General features: G+C 34.7%; 1 protein-coding gene across 1 annotated transcript in view; it reads left to right on the top strand.

Moving 5' to 3' along the window:
- The window catches only part of LOC111697630 (myosin heavy chain, non-muscle), a 57,954-nt gene that overhangs the window by 4,535 nt on the left and 34,824 nt on the right, over positions 1-18,595 (top strand). Inside the window, exons 4-7 of the mRNA XM_023467696.1 lie at positions 1,925-2,058; positions 4,078-4,095; positions 12,371-12,521; positions 15,063-15,167. Coding sequence (XP_023323464.1) covers positions 1,925-2,058; positions 4,078-4,095; positions 12,371-12,521; positions 15,063-15,167 — 408 coding nt within the window. The remainder of the gene's footprint in view (positions 1-1,924; positions 2,059-4,077; positions 4,096-12,370; positions 12,522-15,062; positions 15,168-18,595) is intronic.

The following is an 18,595-nucleotide window of genomic DNA, read 5'->3' on the forward strand; positions in this document are numbered from 1 at the left end:
TGCTAGGTAGTTTTAACAGGTGTTTTTTTTAGAAAATTAAATGAGTCAGACAAACTATTCTACTTTAAACTCATTTCATGGATGTATTCATTCATTTCAAGGATTTATCACGTAATTAATCATTCTGGGGATGCAACAAAAGTTTTGTTCCAAAACTCATAAAGGTCAACAATTAAATAACAAAATTCAATGCATAATGCTTACCTAACGTTGCACTTAAACTCAACCCGTATTAGGTTTCAGAATGGAAATTATGTATCTTCTTCTCATTTTTATTTGCGCTAATGTTTGAGCCCACATAGATGAAAATGTGATGATCTCATCTTAAAAGAACAAACATCCTTGGGGGCAAAGATGATTTTTGATTCTCAGAATGGAGGAGGAGGGTTAATTGTGTACCTTGAGTCAGCTTTATTGAAGGATCGGTCGAGTCAATTATGGGGAAAAAGTCAAGTGTCGTGGATAAAGTAAAGATTCCCGGATTATGTCAAGTGTCCTGGATAAAGTAAAGAATCCCGGATCAAGTCAAGTGTCCTGGATAAAGTAAAGAATTCAGTTAAGAATCCGTGATAAAGTCGAAGTGTCCTAGGTAGAGTAAAGAATCCTAGATAAATTCAAGTGTCCTGGATAAAGTAAAGAATACCGGATTATGTCAAGTGTCCTGGATAAAGTAGATAATTCCGGATCAGGTCAAGTGTCCTGGATAAAGTAAAGAATCCCGGATAAAGTCAAGTGTCCTGGATAAATTAAAGAATCCTAGATAAAGTCAAGTGTCTTGGATAAAGTAAAGATTCCCGGATAAAGTCAAGTGTCCTGGTTAAATTAAAGAATCCCGGATAAAGTCAAGTGCCTTGGAATTTGAGGAATGTTGGTGTAATATGAACCATGAAACTTCTTCTGGTCCTGGTTCAAGGGATTCAATCAAAGTTTAGAAATCCGGTTTTCATGTTCTCCTGTAACAATGATATAAATGGGGTTACGTTTATGTACCACTTTTAAATTATTAACAATTTAAAATTAAATGAAAATTAATTCGTTTTTTTAATTGGTCAAACGCCAATACTATATGATAAACTATGGGACTTAGATCATAAATTTATAAATTCAAATTTTAATNCTCCCCCTCTCAACTATTGTAGTCAAGCAAAACCGTTTTTAACGATATTTCATGGAAAAACTACATTTCATTCCAAAAGAATTCCCTAAAACTAACCTTATTTTTCTTATTTTCTAAAATCATTTTAAACAATCCTGATAACACTGTTGATAGCGGGCAAGCTATCAAAGTCGTTTTAAGTGACCCTACTAAAAGTAAATTTTCAAGTGCTTATGAAAGATTTCTTGATTTCTATCCATTTTTATTTTGATGTTAGTTTTATTAAAGAATTATCCATTTTTTCTCTTTCTTTGCCCAAGCTTAATGATAAACAAGAGATTACGAGGGGGTTGAATCCACAAAAATATCTGGTTATATCTGGTAAATAAGAATTTATGTAAATCCTTGATAGCACTTACCAAATAGATTGTCCTCTCAAATTTGTAAACAATCCTATATAGGATCCATTCTTAGGATCCATTTGATTATGATGCTGATCCGAATTAGGAACATTTCTTAATTCACTTATTTTTTAACAGAAGACAAATTTAAAAATTATTGTTCTTTTTCTCTCTCATTTTTTCGCTAAAACTTGATGAACCTCTCTTACAGAAATAAGGAAATATATATTTTTTCAACATTTCAGATTTGGGTTTTAAGAGCAAAAGATTTTTGTTGGTAGTTTTTTTTGTTGTTGATATTTTGACCCTTGGATCCAGATCTGTGGATCCACATATTTTTGCGGACCCGGATCCAAAAAGCTAAAATGTTGCGGATCCAACGGATCGGGATCCGAAGCACTGCCTCTAAGTTTGTATTTTGGTTTAGATCGTGAGGATCAGAGTATCCTGTGTACCGGAGAATCTGGAGCTGGTAAAACAGAGAACACAAAGAAGGTCATCCAATACCTGGCTTTCGTAGCAGCATCTAAACCCAAGTCATCTAGCCTCATCCCAGTTGCGGTAAGCATTCTTCATTCACGTCAACACTTTCTTTGCGCAGTAATTTGGTTCAGCCGTTACGACACCAAAAATGTGGATTAAGATTTTTTCTGTACTAATTAATTGAAGTAGTTTTGTAGAGCATAGGCCTTAGATTAGTAGATACATATAATGGCTTAATCCATAGTTTTATTGGCACTACCGCTAATGGTTGATATTTTGCATTTTCAAATGATTCTCTGTATTTAAATGCAATCTCTGTATTGTTCAAGCATTTTAAATTGGCGACTGCTGCGATTTCAAACAGCAGTTGAGCAAAATATTAGATAGAATGCGATTTATTTCAAGGAATATAAATGTCGTTTACTTTTGCAAGGACCATTAAACACCTAATTTATATTTTTGACGAGTTTATTAAGTCAGGGAAATGCACTTCATAGGAGGGAGAAAAAATCTTAAATAAATAATTAACGTTCTTCAAATGACCTTGGTCAAAATTTGAACCTTATTCTAGTGTCAAGATTTCAATTTCATAGAATTGTTTGTCAATCCCTTCTTGAGCTGATTATTCGGCGACATTGGTCTAATCAGACCTTAACACTTAGGCTTGCTCATGATCATATAAACATATGTAGAGCTACAGGGTGTAAATGCTGTGTCGTTTTCCCCCGGTAAGTTACAAATAAAAAAGGATATTTAGATAGTAACGGACACCCTGAATGAAGATATATGAATATAAATTAGCGCATCTTGTATGAAGAAAGATGTATGAATAAAAAATTAACGCACCCTGTAAAAAAGGATATATGAATATGAACTGACACACCCTGTATTAAAGGATATATGAATATAAACTGACACACCCCTTTTATGTAAAGAAGCGCGGAGAAAGTTAGTAACGAGAGAGAGTAGTTGACAGATAGATGGATAGATAGATAGGAAAATGGATGCATAAATAGGTAGATTTCGAGATAGATGGGTCTGTTAAGATATATTTTACCATGGAGAGATAGATAGATTGCCATAGCACGTGTAGATTGGGTTGGTGAGGAGCACTGCTTAGGATCCCAACATTGTAGTTATTTAGATCCGCTGAAATAAGTGACAAAATGACAACCAAAACCTCAGAAAAAAGTTTTGCTTAAAACACATTTTTAAGTGTGAGCAAATGTGAGAAAAAATCTATAAGTTTCCTGATCAGTAAATAGTGATTCAAGTTTCCTACAAACAATTGCTAAAAGGTGTGGAAAAGGGAAGGATAGGAAGGTAATTTTGAACAAAGAAACTTAGCTTAAGTCTAGATTACTAATCAAGTACGGAAAATCGTATTTAAGTTCCGATTGTAAAGCACAAACAGAGCTCTCAGTTTGTCTAGCTTCCTGTCCTTAGTGCATCTAGCAAATGCAGTTTTTTTTCTAGTGCAGGGTTTAATGCATGTGCAATTCAATCCTTTAATCCTAAACAATTAGTATTAAATCCTGCATTGTAATTAGATCACAGTAAACACGAGTAGATAAAGATAATCTATCTATTACTGCACACGCACTTGCATTTAGTACAGTGTGGTTTAGTCAGAACCAGTAAAAAGCAAATAAAAAGTTTTTATCTTAAGAAATATAGCTTGTACGATTGTGAATGTTTTTTTTTCAACTTTTATCCATTATATTATCAGAATAGTAACAGTAAACGTTACATATAATTCACAATCTTCAACTTTTTATTCCAATTTCTACAAGTTATGACATATTTTAAGGGGTTTAAATGTTATCACCCCTTCCTCCTCAATGATAAACATACTAAAGAGGTTGGGGATAAAGGTGTTAAAATAGAAAATTGGTTTTCATAGAAACCGATGTTTCATATCCGGGTTTCTTGCTACAAATATTAAAAAAATTGATTTTAAATTAACTTAACGATTTCGACTTCCTAAACTAATGTTGTTTTTTCTTCTTTTTTATTTGTTGCTGCCTTGTTCACTGCTTGGATTCTCTACACGCACCAATCACTCACTCAATCAATCAATCAATCTTCACCTTTCAGAGTCAGGATCTCAGCTTTGTAAGTATCTTAGAAAATACCCCCCTCCCCCCCCCCAATTAATCAAAATGAAGAAAAAACCTGAAAAACTGTAATTTTGGAGGTTTCTTAGTTCAATTTTGTTTAACTTTTCGCTTTTGATCTGAAATTTACGAAGTTGCAAGATAAAAAAAAATCTTCTAAAGAATGATTTTACAGGTTCTTCACTGCTCACTTAGTTTTCGTGTCTTCTTTACATTTTCAAATGTATGCCCTACGGTCAAACTTTATTTACTTTTCAAACAGAGTAATAGGGTGGAAATATTTTACATAAATCATTTAGAAACATCTGAACTTTTTTGAATTAAATCTGAAATGATCTGCAGAATTATTGAAGTTTCCAAATGCTCTGTAAAATATGTTCTCCATATTATAGTGTTTTGAACACTTCAGCATGTACATTGTACGGTGATGGTTAAAATATTTTTCTAATTCTTCCTTGCTTTCAAATTATAATTGAAACTTCTGTAAAATTGTTAAAATATAATTCATCAATGCTATTTTTTTTTGCATTACAATGAAAGTTTAAAAAAGTTGAAAAATTACTGTAAAAACTAATAAATACAGCATGAATAAAAATGTACGGTGATGGTTAAATATCCGCAATTTAAAAAAATCTCCATGAACCCACTAAATATGCTTTAAACCTTATAAAGATAGTTTCAATTGGCCCTCTTTTAAAAACAAAGTGGCATGTCCTATTTACAACAATACCCTGAAAGGTTTGTATGATTATAAATAAAATTTCCTTTTGAAGAGTGTTTTTCAATTGTGGCTCTCAGCAATCCTAACACTTCTATTCTAAATTGACGTAAGGGAAAGATAGCCATTTTGGAAATTGTACTAATCGAAAAATGCCTTTTGTTGTCAGATTTACGATATGCTTAGACTTTGTTTCCATGAGCCTTCTGAGTTTGCAAAAACTTTTTTCTTAATTTGTAGATATTCAAATGCATATATCTATTCTTAAAATCATAAAAGTTCAGAATTTAAGTAACGATATCCCTTGTAAATGTTGAAATAAAGTTCATATTTATAAATTTTGCCGAACTAATAACCCACCCTTGGAGCTAAAAACAGACCTAATTGAATTAGGTTTGATGGACTTGCAACGTTTTGCCCCGCCCCGAGGCCTGAAAGAAGGGCGTGTACTTTTTGCAGTAGGCTTAAAAGGTGTGAAATTATAATTCCCCAACCCCACTCCAACCTTTCCTTCCCATCTTTCGCCAAACCAAACCGAATTTAAAAATGGCCGACGTTGTATCAATTCCTGGGGGCAGACAGTTTAATGCCGATAATTTAGATAATATTTAAAATTCAAGTTTTGAGAATCTGGCAAATATAATTATATACAGATTTCATTGATAAACTGGAATGATGAAAACCCGGATTAGACAAAATTCAAGAAACTCCGCGCCTTAATAGAAAAATATATACAAAAAAGTTTTAAACTTGAATTTATTGATATCTCAATTGCACATGTGTACATAAAAAATCCAGCGTACATGTACATCGTGTGCACGTACATTGTACAAAGCAGTTGTTTAACAATACTAGATTTGTTTGTACAGTTTACTCTCTGCACTGGAGGATGGTAATTCAATCCTTGAAAACTAATTATCTACCTGTCCAGTACTATTATGCTTCAACTGTCTTTGCATTAGTATTCAACCAAGAACTCTTTAATGCACGCTATTATGGAGTAGAGACTAGGGAAGGGCAATCAAAACTTTTAATCGTTGAATTCTGACCAAGACGAAGATAGGGTCAAAGAATGGATATCTTTTGGGGGCTGGGGGGTGGGGACATTCTCAAAATCCCTCTCTTCAATTTTCATGTCGATCTAAGCCAATGTAATCTATCTTCACTAAGCCGGCCCCCGGCAAAATACGGAAAATCTTTACTTTGGTCATTTTCTCATTTTATCGACTGACATCCCCCCTTACCATGTTCTGAATTCCAATGACGCAGTTAATTCGCGTAACAAATCCCCTTCCCGCCAATTCTGATTATAGGGAGGTTCCCTGTAATTCCCCCACGTAGTATAAATAAGACCTAGGCATATTATAATCCATAAAACTTAGAACTGCAAAAAATGACCGGTTTTGAGCACTGGGCAATTTTAGTGGTCATTCCCTGCTAGAATTTGGACAGACGAGAAATGGTGGCCATAAACCAGTAATTTCAACATTTTTCAAATATATAAATAAATCCAAATGCAAGACTAACTATTAAAAGTGTAATTATCGGAAAACAGTTCCAGGTGCAAATGTTTTTTCCAAACCATAGTATTTAAAATCATGTTTGAAATTTTTAGGGATGGGGGGGGGGTTCAATGGTTCGACCCTTGGAACTGGCAAACCCTAAAAACCAATCTACTCTTATCCAATGGTTCCTGGTGGATGAGGGACGGATTTTAGGAAGCGTCTTTTTCAACCGATTTGATAAAATTCTGATTATAATTTACATAATGTTGAAGAATTTATATGAGGCATGCAACCAACAACATAATCATATCTTGAGGCTTTAATACCCTGACACCCTGTATAGAAGAGGAATCTCGGCTTTAAAGCCTAGTAGAGGTATAGGTATATGACCTTGGTTTGAAAAATGGGGGAGAGAGGGGGGGAGTACCAGGCAATCTCTACATCAATTTCCTGTCATGTCTCGAATGCCACATTAAGTCAAAGTTTATGGATTATTTATTTTAAATATTTTTTATTAATAATTTACATTTTTTTATGTTACACTGAGAAATATCTTTTAAATAAAACGACAACCCTGAATTTATTTTGTCGGTGTTATCACTGTTCAAACATATCCTGTTATCTTTAAGGAATTCATGTTTGTTTTAAAAATGGACAAAATTGTTCAACTCTGCTGCATTGAAGCCGAGGGTTAAAAAAGGTGGCGGGTCTGTGTCGTGTTCAGGTCTGATTGTAGGTCGGCCTGAATATGCATTGTAACAAGGCAGGGACCCTGAGATCCTGCAGATTGGAACCTTTAAAGGATTTCAAGTCCCAGCAGAAACCCAGAATATTATGATGAAGTAGACGACTTATTGAGAGAAATTGAATCCAGGGATCTTTAAAGCAGTTCATGTCTATACTTGGCAGTTCATGTCTATACTTGGTAGTTCATGTCCATACCAGGCAGTTCATGTCTATACTAGGGATTTCATGTCTATACCATGCAGTTCATGTCTGTACCAGGCAGTTCATGTCTATACTTGGCATTTCATGTCTATACTAGACAGTTCATGTCTATACTATGGAGTTCATGTCTATACTTGGCAGTTCATGTCTATACTAGGCAGTTCATGTCTATACTTGGCAGTTAATGTCTCTACTAGGCAGTTCATGTTAATACTAGGCACTTTATGTCTATACCAGGTAGTTCATGTCTATACCAGGCAGTTCATGTCTATACTTTGCAGTTCATGTCTATACTAGGCAGTTCATGTCTATATCAAGCAGTTCATGTCTATACCAGGCAGTTCATGTATATGCCATGCCATGTCTATACCAGGGATTTCATGTCTGTACCATGCAGTTCATGTCTATACTAGGGAGTTCATATCTATACTTGGCAGTTCATGTCTATACTAGGCAGTTCATGTTTATACTAGGCACTTTATGTCTATACCAGGCAGTTGATGTCTATACCAGGCAGTTGATGTCTATACTAGGCAGTTCATTTTTATACCAGGCAGTTCATGTCCATACCAGGCAGTTCATGCATATGCCATGCCATGTCTATACCAGGGAGTTCATGTCTATACCATGCAGTTCATGTCTATACTAGGGAGTTCATGTCTGTACTAGGCAGTTCATGTCTATACTAGGCAGTTCATGTCTATACTAGACACTTTATGTCAATACTATAGGGAGTTGATGTCTATACTAGGCAGTTCATGTTCATACTAGACATTTCAACTCTGTACCAGGCAGTTCATATCCATACTAGGCAGTTCATGTCTAATAGACAGGTTATGTCTATAATAGACAGTCTTTTCTATGCAGTTCACGTCTATGCAGTTCAAATCTAAGTTAGGAAGCTCATGTCCATACCAGGCAGTTGATGTTTCACTTCATATCTATGACACGCGCACCAAGGAGTTTTATGTCAGAAATCAGAAGTTTTATATCATGAATTAAACATTTTTTACCACAAATTGGCGAAGAAAACTTGGTTCACTTTAACTCTATAAAATATTTTAAATGACACAGTTAGCACAACACTTAGCTCATCTTTTTAGATTGAATGTTGACGCCTAAATATTGGTTATCTATTGGTTTTAAATCTGGTTGATACCCCTGGTATTATGGTATTCTTCTAACCATACTTTGCGGTTTTATAAACATTAAACATTTACTTTAGTGACATTGCTTTTATTTAATAAAAACGCTTTTTGAAGCGGTTCCAACGGCTTTCGTCATTCCATTCTTTAACACTGTTCTTGTACCTTACTACTTTCTCGTTCTGAACATTGTGTTTGTCCTGTCACAATGTTCTTGTCCTTAAATACTTAGTCTCTAAGTTTTTGTACTTTCCTTCCCATTTTTCATGTCCTTTCACTATCTTGTATTTGCCTTTTCACTGTTCGTGCTTGTCCTTTCACTCTTTGTTTGTTACCTATTTTTCTTGTCCTTTCAACACTCGTTTTTTTCTTTCACTGGTTGTATTTGTCTTTTCACTTTTCTTGTTGTTCGGTACCACTTCTTTCTTGTCCTTTCAACATTCGTTTTTTCTTTCACCGGTTGTATTCGTCCCTTAACTCTTGTTCTTGTTGTTCATTACTCGTTTCTGTCCTTCCACTACTGTCCATGTCCTCTTTTATTTTTATCCTTGTTCAACTGATTTTCCCTCCCTGCCACAAAACTAAAATTTTCTTGATTCAAGTTAAAAGTTAATGGTTTAAAGACCATTTCAAATCCTTGTTCGTCAAACTTGAACCATTAGGAATGAGGGGAACAAGTTTTTAACGATCTTTTGCCCCAATCTGATATATTTTTAAGCATGTGCATTGTGTATACTGTGTATACTTTCTTGAACACACAAAATATTGTATCCAGACTTAAAACCAAAACTGATGCGTAAAGCTTTAACAAATCAATAGGTTTCTGTCCATAGAAAAGTGTTCAATTCACAATTTCCTCCATTGTTTCTGTAGCAAAAATCCGCAAGTAAAAATGGAAACCCAAGTAGTTAATATTTGTATATAAAGGCATCCTAAAGAGTTTCAAAGGGTTTGGTTAGATTAAGTCGGATTGGTGGAGTTATGAGGTTAGAGTTTGAGACGATCTAACGCGGCGCGCGAAACACTACGTTTAGTTTACACTAACAAACTTGATTTTTAGCGGCTAATTTCTTTCCTTGGGTTTTCATTCGTAAACCATTGATGTAAAGAATACGACGCATTACTCTCTTATCTGGATACGACATAGACATCAAATATTCATCATTTCCTTGATTACAACAGAGTTGTAAATTCAGAAGATTACCGGGGAGTTTTTATTGAGAGGGGCAGTTATTTACAGAGAGGCAGTTATTTACTGAGAGGGGCAGTTATTTACAGAGAGGCAGTTATTTACTGAGACGGGCAGAGGGGTATCAACAACCCCTCAGACAGGAGTGTTGCAATGACAGATAACAGAGCTTCCAAACGTATCATTATTTCACAATTTGAAACCGCCCGCAGGATGTTTAAACAAAAATCGGAAGAATTTTTCGGTGATAATTTGATGCAAAAATATTTCTACCAAATACATACATGGGCGTTGTTACTTTCTATTCTTAAATACAGCATTTATCAAAATTAACAGTGGACATGCAACCAGTGTGCAGTTAATTACTCACTACACCATTTACACGCTAGAATGCATAATTTAGTCGAAAACGTTTAAAGATGTCAGCTCAATAACGTCAAAACATGCAATGTTGGATAAATTAAACAATTTATTTGTAAAACTAAAGTTAACATGTTTTAACTATTTCATCTATTTTTGTGTATCCTACATGTGTATTTGGGAATAAATATTTACTTAAGAATCTAACATATTTATCTATATATCCTGTCAATATTTAATGAGTTGATTTATCTATCTATCGTTTTCAATTACCCCCCTCCCAGTCCCCTGTAATTAGTGATTGGGCTGCCAGTATATTAATGCACAGACAGGGGTATATATTTTCAAGAAATTTCCCACTCCCTCTTGAGGGCCTTGGGAAAATGATTTTCTGAAGTTTTTGTATTAACTGGCAAATTATTTCCTCTTTTGTATTGATAATTTCTACTTGGGAAAAATTTAGTTTGTTGAGGGAAAATTTAGTTTTTAAGATAATAAATACCACTGGAAGTATTAATTTTAATAGGAATTTCAAAGCTTTTCTACCTCCTCCCCCCCTCCCTTTATACAGATCGACAAGAAGCGAATGAGTAGGAAGGGGAGGGGTTAAGATACATAGTGCAAGGTCGCTGTATGATTTAAACACAGGATTTCTGGGTGAGGGAGTAGAGGGGGTGGTTGGAGGGGTATGAACCATGATTTAAACCAAAAGTATTTAAAAACCATGAAAAGCGGATGGCAAAGGGGGAACCGCCAAAATTTTGGCGCGTTTTCGTTTCCGTTTTTTTAGTTCTTAGCTATTTACTTGCACGAATTTGTAACTGCACACATTTTTGTGTCATCTTTGTTTGTGCCTTGATGGGGTTTGCTTGATTTATGCATGAAGGCCCAGGCAATTAATTCTTTACGTGCACACGAATTTTAAGTCTTCTTATTGTTCATGAAAAAGCTTGACTTGCACTTTTTGTACTTACAGATATTACATGTTGCACTTTCAAAATCGATATTTTACTCTAAATTAATTTTTGCATGCGCTTCATGAAAAAAAAAAATTTTTAACGACCAAAAGTAGAAAAAGAAAAGATTAAATAAAAGGTATTTCGGCCTTATGTACAGAATGGGGGAACATATTTATATAGAGGGGCAGTTATTTGAGAGGGGCAAGTTATTTACAGAATGAGGGCAGGTTTTAATGATAAGGGCAGTTATTTACAGAGAGGGGCAGTTGATAGCTGAGAGGGGCAGCTGTTTACTGAGAAGGGCAGTTGTTTACAGAGAGGGGCAGTTATTTACCGATAGGCGCAGCTGGTTACTGAGAGGGGGGCAGATATTAACTGAGATGGGCAGGGACAGTTATTTTCAGAGAGGGGCAGTTTTTATTGAGAGGGGCAGTTATTTACAGAGAGGCAGTTATTTACTGAGAGGGGCAGTTATTTACAGAGAGGCAGTTATTTACTGAGACGGGCATACCATAGACAGATATTTAAAGACGTGCATGTACAACTGTCAGACATGCTCGTTGCTCAGACATTTCATCATGCATTAACATGCATATCATGCCCATACCATCTACCCCTTCACAACCTCATCATAAATTTTTAAATGGAACATAGTTTATTTTAGGTAATTTAGAAAAGAGCAAAGTACGAATGTGGTGTTAAAATATAAGGATATTAGATAAAAAAAGGTGTTGCTTAAAAAGAGAGAAAGCATTGAAAACAACTTGCAAGGGTATAAATGAGGACATGTTACCAAATGAGTGCACAAAATGAAATGAATTTGAGAGGGAAATTATTCTTTTTTTAAATTGAAAGTTAAAGTCACGTTATCCCCCCTCCCCCCATGTTTGAGAGGGTGAGTAGTCAGGAGAAGGGGTGGGGGAAATGATGTTGAATGAAGAGTGTGGGGGGGGGAATATGAGCGTGTAGGTTCCGGTTCTCCTATCTCTTTTCTAAATCTAATCCCTCCGCGCGCCCTCGTCTTCATAAAGCGCTCGCGCCATCTTAACTCCCCCCCCCCCTCATTCACACAAACTATCTTTGGTTCCAAAATTTCAAATCTGATTTTTTATTAAAGCGAGTTAGAGAGAGATACTGCAGTATCATTGGACTCAATTTAATTAACATGGCTCGGAACTCGGGGCGCTTATCCTTAATTTACTGAACAATTCTGGTTTCAGACATTTAAATTTTATATCCTTTTCGTGAGGTTTGAGTCTACCTTACCCTGAATATACGTGGAACCTTAAGCATGGGTTCCACGAACTCTTTTTGCACGATTAAGTAATCGCATGGCTTTTCAACTTCTTTTTGCAGATTTTACATATTGATCTGTTTTTAAATGCGTTTTTTGTTTTACTGTTTTTTAAAGATTTTTGTTTAAATTTTCTATATTTTGTTATTTATTAGGGTGAATTAGAGCAGCAACTTCTGAAAGCTAATCCAATTCTCGAAGCTTTCGGAAACGCCAAAACTGTGAAGAATGACAACAGTTCCAGATTTGGGAAATTCATCCGGATCAATTTTGATGCCAGTGGATACATCGCTGGAGCCAATATTGGTAAGACCATTTGAAACAACCCCTTGACAGAGATTTTGAAATAAAAATCGAATTTTTGAAAATATTTTAATTGATAATGATAACCAAGAAAGATATAACAGAAACCCCTATATAGTTAGTATTGGGTAGGGAATATAATCAAAATTTAGCCTGAACAGCCCTATTTGTTTACATACTTCCAAAATATTGCAGTAAACTTTTTGTCAACTAAGATACGGACCTACTAATACGATATGTTTGGTTGCAAGGATTGGAACCCCAGTTACTGAGAGAATTATAAACAAACTTAGTCTGAGCTATAAAGAATTCAAGTAACTGCTGTACATTTTTCGTCAACTAAGATATGAAAGTATCTGATGTATCTTCCTTTCTATTGACCAGGAAATGTGCCAGGATCTCCATATTTTTAATAAAATGAATAGGTACTGGAGTTTCAGGAAGAAATCTAAACAAACCCCAGTCAGAATAGCATTGTGTTTATTTATATTCCTCCCAAGAAACTGCTGTACACATCTTTTTGTCAACCAAAATAGTTCCTTATGTATTTTCCTTGTTTCTGACCATTCGCCCGAAAAGGTCTCATCCGTACAAGGAGCTCACCGTATATGGTTAATTGAGAATCCTCTTATCCAAACCAATCTTGTTCGATGGTCTCTCTTCTTAGCTCTAACTTCATAACCCCATCCTAGAAAATATGTTGTACCAAACCTATCTTGTTCGATGGTCTCTCTTCTTGGCTCTCATAACCCCATCCTAGAAAATATGTTGTACCAAACCAATCTTGTTCGATGGTCTCTCTTCTTGGCTCTAACTTCATAACCCCATCCTAGAAAATATGTTGAACCAAACCTACTTGATTTTATCCTATTATATAAAGTTGTTTTGTTAGAAAAATACTAAAATCTGCTTTGTTTCATCCTTGAAGAAACAAAGGTGTATAGGGTAACTTGAAATTATGTCTTGAAGTCCCTTGAATGAAAGAAAAGTCACTTCAAATCACGTGTACAGTCTCTTTTTTCCATAGAACTGAACATATTTTTATTGAATTGAATGTTAGTGGGTTGAAAGGGTTTGGTATTGAATCTTGTAATATGAGTAACCATGTCCTATAAATTGCAACATTAGCAAATGCCTCAAGTGAACTGCAGGCCTTGTAAACATTCATTGAGAGTTTTTAACAGTAGTCAATTCTTTCGAGAGAGGTTCTTGAAAATCATGTTTTATAAGGTGTTATTTTACAAAATTGTAGGTCGAGTTAAGAATTAGATATTTAGAGACTCTCTTTGAAAAAGTTCCATTTTTCAAAATATAAACAGATAGTCCTTATAAATAAATTAATTAAAAAAATTAAAGGAGGAAAATGTTCGTCGTTTGATGTCCAATTTTTCCCTCCACAAATCTTCAAAAATCATGTCCACTCTCCCTCGGTAGTGGGGGTTAATTCTTCTAATTTTAAGATAAAAATTAAATCGATAATTCTTTTCTTCTTTATTGGCGGACCTCCCTCTCCATCTTGTGTTGGTACAAAACATTCCAATCGTATTTATTGCGGGAAATAAATCAATAAATGAAAGGAATTCAACATTAACGATTTAAGGGCTTTTTATTTAAAATAGAGCTGTCATCAGGGTGCTAAGACGAAAAAAGGGGGAAGGGCATTGCCGGCCTATTAACAGTAATTCAGAGTGCTCTGTGCCCTTATAAGAGCTTTATAAAGAAATCTGTTTTTCATAAATGCAATATAACTAAATGCTTCCCGTATGCGAACTGAAAGAGAATTTTAGACATAATTATAAGAAAATCTATTTTAAGGACCTGTCTGATTCACAACCGTACCCTAAAGCATTAAACAACGTTAAAGTAGCTTTTCTATCTAAAGATTGATAATTTCTCATTGTGGCTTCCGTTGTGGATCGAGTACGCCAACATAGTTCAATGCAAGGATGTAATGCAAGGAAAGTTATTTCAGAAGTGTACGCATCTTTTGTACTGCAGTGTACTGTCTCTGGGCGGTAATGTAAACACAAGACAGATGTCGAAGCCTGACATGGGATCCACCTTTCACATTAAAAAAATCAATGAAATATTCTGGTCTTAGGAAACTATTATGTGAATTATTAAAATTATCAAAATTTAATGCTTTTAACCCCCTCGGATACTAAACGAACACTGATGCATCTATTCTTGTTTACAAATTCCGCCCAGAGAGAACTGGTTTCAATATCAAAGCAGAGTATACGCGACAGCAATTAACTTTCCTTGCATTACAACCTTGGTTCAATGCAACTTTTGAGATATGATTTATATTCTTTTATACCAGTACCGTGCTTAGGATTTTATATAGGATCCTGGATCCGGATCCAAATGGCTAAACATCAACCAAAAATTGTTGTAAAAAGCTGTTTGCTCTCAAACCCCAAATCTGAACTGATAAAAACACGAGAAATTTTTTGAATTCTGAATGGTTCATCTAGTTTTAGCATAGAAATAAGTAAAAATAGAAGAAGAAACATTAATATTGATATAATGTGTTTGTTATAGAAACGTATTTGCTGGAGAAGGCTCGTATTATTCGTCAGACCTCTGAGGAGAGATCCTTCCATATCTTCTATCAACTTCTCATGGGAGCCAGCAAGGAGTTCAAAAGTAAGTCTATTGTGTAAGCGATGGTAACCAGAATACAGTGGAATGATTGCTATTGCTGATTACTTTTTTTATTAATGTCTCTTAAAAATGGTTAATAAAAATCTGTAATACTTACATTTTAATAGAAGGAAAAAAGACGATATTTGTTCACTGTTTTCTGGTTACCATGTGTCATCAAAACTAAGCACTTTGTCCTGTTTTTTGATCGTTCATTCGGTTGTAATGTGTATTCAACATGTATTGTATATACCTAGTTACAACGCAATACTGTGCAGTTGATTTGTGAGTTCTTTAATATGATGTTTTTAATAAATTTTACCACCAAACTACAATATCCCTCTCTCACACTATATTGTGGTAACTCCATCCAGTTTTAATCTAATCAAAAATAAAACATTGATCAAAATAAAATCAACGGCGATTTTCATAAAAACATACAATTTTACAATTTATAATAAATAACAATTTTTGCAACCTGATGTTGTACACACCTTTACGTTATAGACTAAGAACTCTGCCAGATCTATTAGCACAAGTATGAAATATCAGGTGTTGCAAAGATTGTCCAGTTTCTTTGACCGTACCTCCTATTTTTCTTTTATTTTAATTTTCCAGTTTATAAATTTAAATAAGTGACGTTAAGAAAAATATGGCGTCAAATAAATGATATATTTACATGTCAAATATGCATAAAGTAAACTTTATCCTTTACACGTGTAGCCGAGCCAAGACAGCCAATTTCTAAACAAATATAAAATCAAAAGAATTCTTGAAAATAACCTATCTGCAAAGTGGATAATAAGCATCCAGTGATGCCTGATTTATTTTGTGTTTTTTTAAGTCTACTTATATGGATTGTCTAATTGGAACCTGAAATTTATCTTTACAAACAGATAATCTCAAATATATCAGATAAAAAACATCCTTAATTAAATTCAAATTCTGTGCCGACTTATTTAGAGGGCTGTGTGGCTTTAATCAAAATGGTTATTAACGGATATTTTTTCTATTCACAACATTGCCCTGAAAAGTTTATTTTGGTAAAAAATTATAAAGTTATCCATGTTTTTCTCTCTGATTGTGGTTTCTCTACTTGCGGATTGACGCTACAGAAACATTGAATGAACTTTTGAAGCTGAACATGCCACTTGTACAGTCCTTTAAATCACCAAAAACAATATTTAAAAACCAGACAGACCTGGCGCCCGATTCAACGAGCCGTTCGAGGCAAGAACAGACAATCCGGACAGAGTCTGAATAAAAGAAGAACCGTGCAGGGCTTATATTAGATTCCTGACATTTAAATACAAGTTTAAAGGCATGAATACGCATAGAACCAGGCTCAGCTCTGAGTCACTTTATAGCCCAAGTTGGGATACCACCCTTATCTTCTAACTTGCCTCCTTCCCCCTCACCACCCCCCTTCCCTCTAACCAATCTCACTGACTTGTATTACTGGGCTTAACGCATAAAAATTCCAACGGGTTACACACACACAAGTTATGACGCACCCTTTTTAAAATATGCTTAATAAATTTTCAAAGTAAATAATTTCTGCCATAAAGTGGTGTATAGAAAAACAAATGTATTCGTTATCATAGTCATGATAATGATATTTATACAACGTACTTTGACATAAAGTCAAATGCCTGCAGGGGTAATTAATAACTATACTAATATTACAGTCACCCTTCAATCCAAAAAAAAATCATTAAAAAATCCATCTTTTTTAAAAGAAAGTTATTTGTTTCGTTCAAATTCCTTTGATAGTTTCTTCCCTAGATACAATTAAGAAGCGTAAAATCCCGCAAAAGCTGCTATAAAATTATAAAAGTTAATTAGCTGCTCAGGATCCGGATCAATTGAATCCTCAACATGTTCATGCCCACGGATCCGGGTCAATTAAATCCTCAACATGTTCATGCCCACGGATCCGGATCAATTAAATCCTCAACATGTTCATGCCCACGGATCCGGATCAATTAAATCCTCAATATGTTCATGCCCACGGATCCGGGTCTAAGTCCAAAATATTAACCAAAACCTCGAAAATGGATTTGGTCTCGATTAAACTAAACTAATTAAAATGTAAATTTTGAAAAAGGGAAAATATAAGAAAACATTAGATTAGTTCAACTAATAAAAAACTCTTGCGCCGGATCCAGATCCAATTTTTTACAGACTTAATCCGGATCCATTTTCTAAGGACTTGATCTGGAATCCAGATACGTTAAAAATGAAATGGATCCTAATCATTAATTCATTCGTATATTTCTGATTAGTTGGCTGTATCAGGGTTTTTGACTCCTTATCAAACATCCGGTGAAATAAATACTCCACGGTACTATGCATAAACTCATTATACACTGGGTACATCTAGACATTAATGTTCAACTATTTATACCCATTCACTCACTCGTTCCCTCACTATCTTATCTAACCTTTTTACTAGCTCACTCGCGTTCAAATACACTCACTCACTCAAGCTCACTCACTCAAACTCGCTCAAACTCACTTGCTCAAACTCACTCTCTTAAACTCACTCTCTCAAACTCACTCTCTTAAACTCACTCTCTTAAACTCACTCTCTTGCTCAAACTCACTTGCTCAAACTCACTCTCTTAAACTCACTCTCTCAAACTCACTCTCTCAAACTCACTCTCTCAAACTCACTCTCTTAAACTCACTCTCTTAAACTCACTCTCTTAAACTCACTCTCTTAAACTCACTTTCTCAAACTCACTCTAACTCACACTGGCTCACTTACACCCTTACACACTCAAACTTGCTTACGGAGAATGACAGGGCTTACGACCATGTTTATGAGAACACATGATGTAGGATGCAAAACTTCTTTGTTAGCAGATTTAGATCTTTTTCTTTAAGCTAGGTTGCAAAAAATATTTGGAAAAGTTTCTCTTTTATGATTTTAGAGAAGGGTCATACATATATATATATATAATATATAATATATTCCAGAATTTTACCCGTAAGTTTAAAAAAAATGATTTTATAACTTATACTTAGACATCAGCTGACACAAAACCATTATTTTTCACTCAGTATTGAAAAATTCAGATTTTTCCCGTATGTTTCTCAAACTGTTGTGTGTAGCAGTTATTACATTATGAACAATGTACTTAGTGTAAAACCATGTGTACTAATAGTGTAAAACCATATGTACTAAGTACACATATAAATGTATTGCGAGATTAACAAATTGGTTACAGAGTCCATGCCAACTTAGCATTATGCAGTGTACTCCATGCGCGCAAGAATGTTTCTTAACAGTCCAAGTTCGTTTGATCTTATCTTTAAACAAACCAGTTATCTGAGCCCTAGCTATTTAAATCTTTTTTATCATGTATGTAATTTTAGCTTTTTACTCTGTAGTACGTGTACGAGAAATGTACTTTTATTAAAATGGT

The sequence above is a fragment of the Eurytemora carolleeae genome, unplaced genomic scaffold (assembly GCF_000591075.1).
Source record: "Eurytemora carolleeae unplaced genomic scaffold, Eaff_2.0 scaffold133, whole genome shotgun sequence".
In the NCBI taxonomy this organism is placed as follows: domain Eukaryota; kingdom Metazoa; phylum Arthropoda; class Copepoda; order Calanoida; family Temoridae; genus Eurytemora; species Eurytemora carolleeae.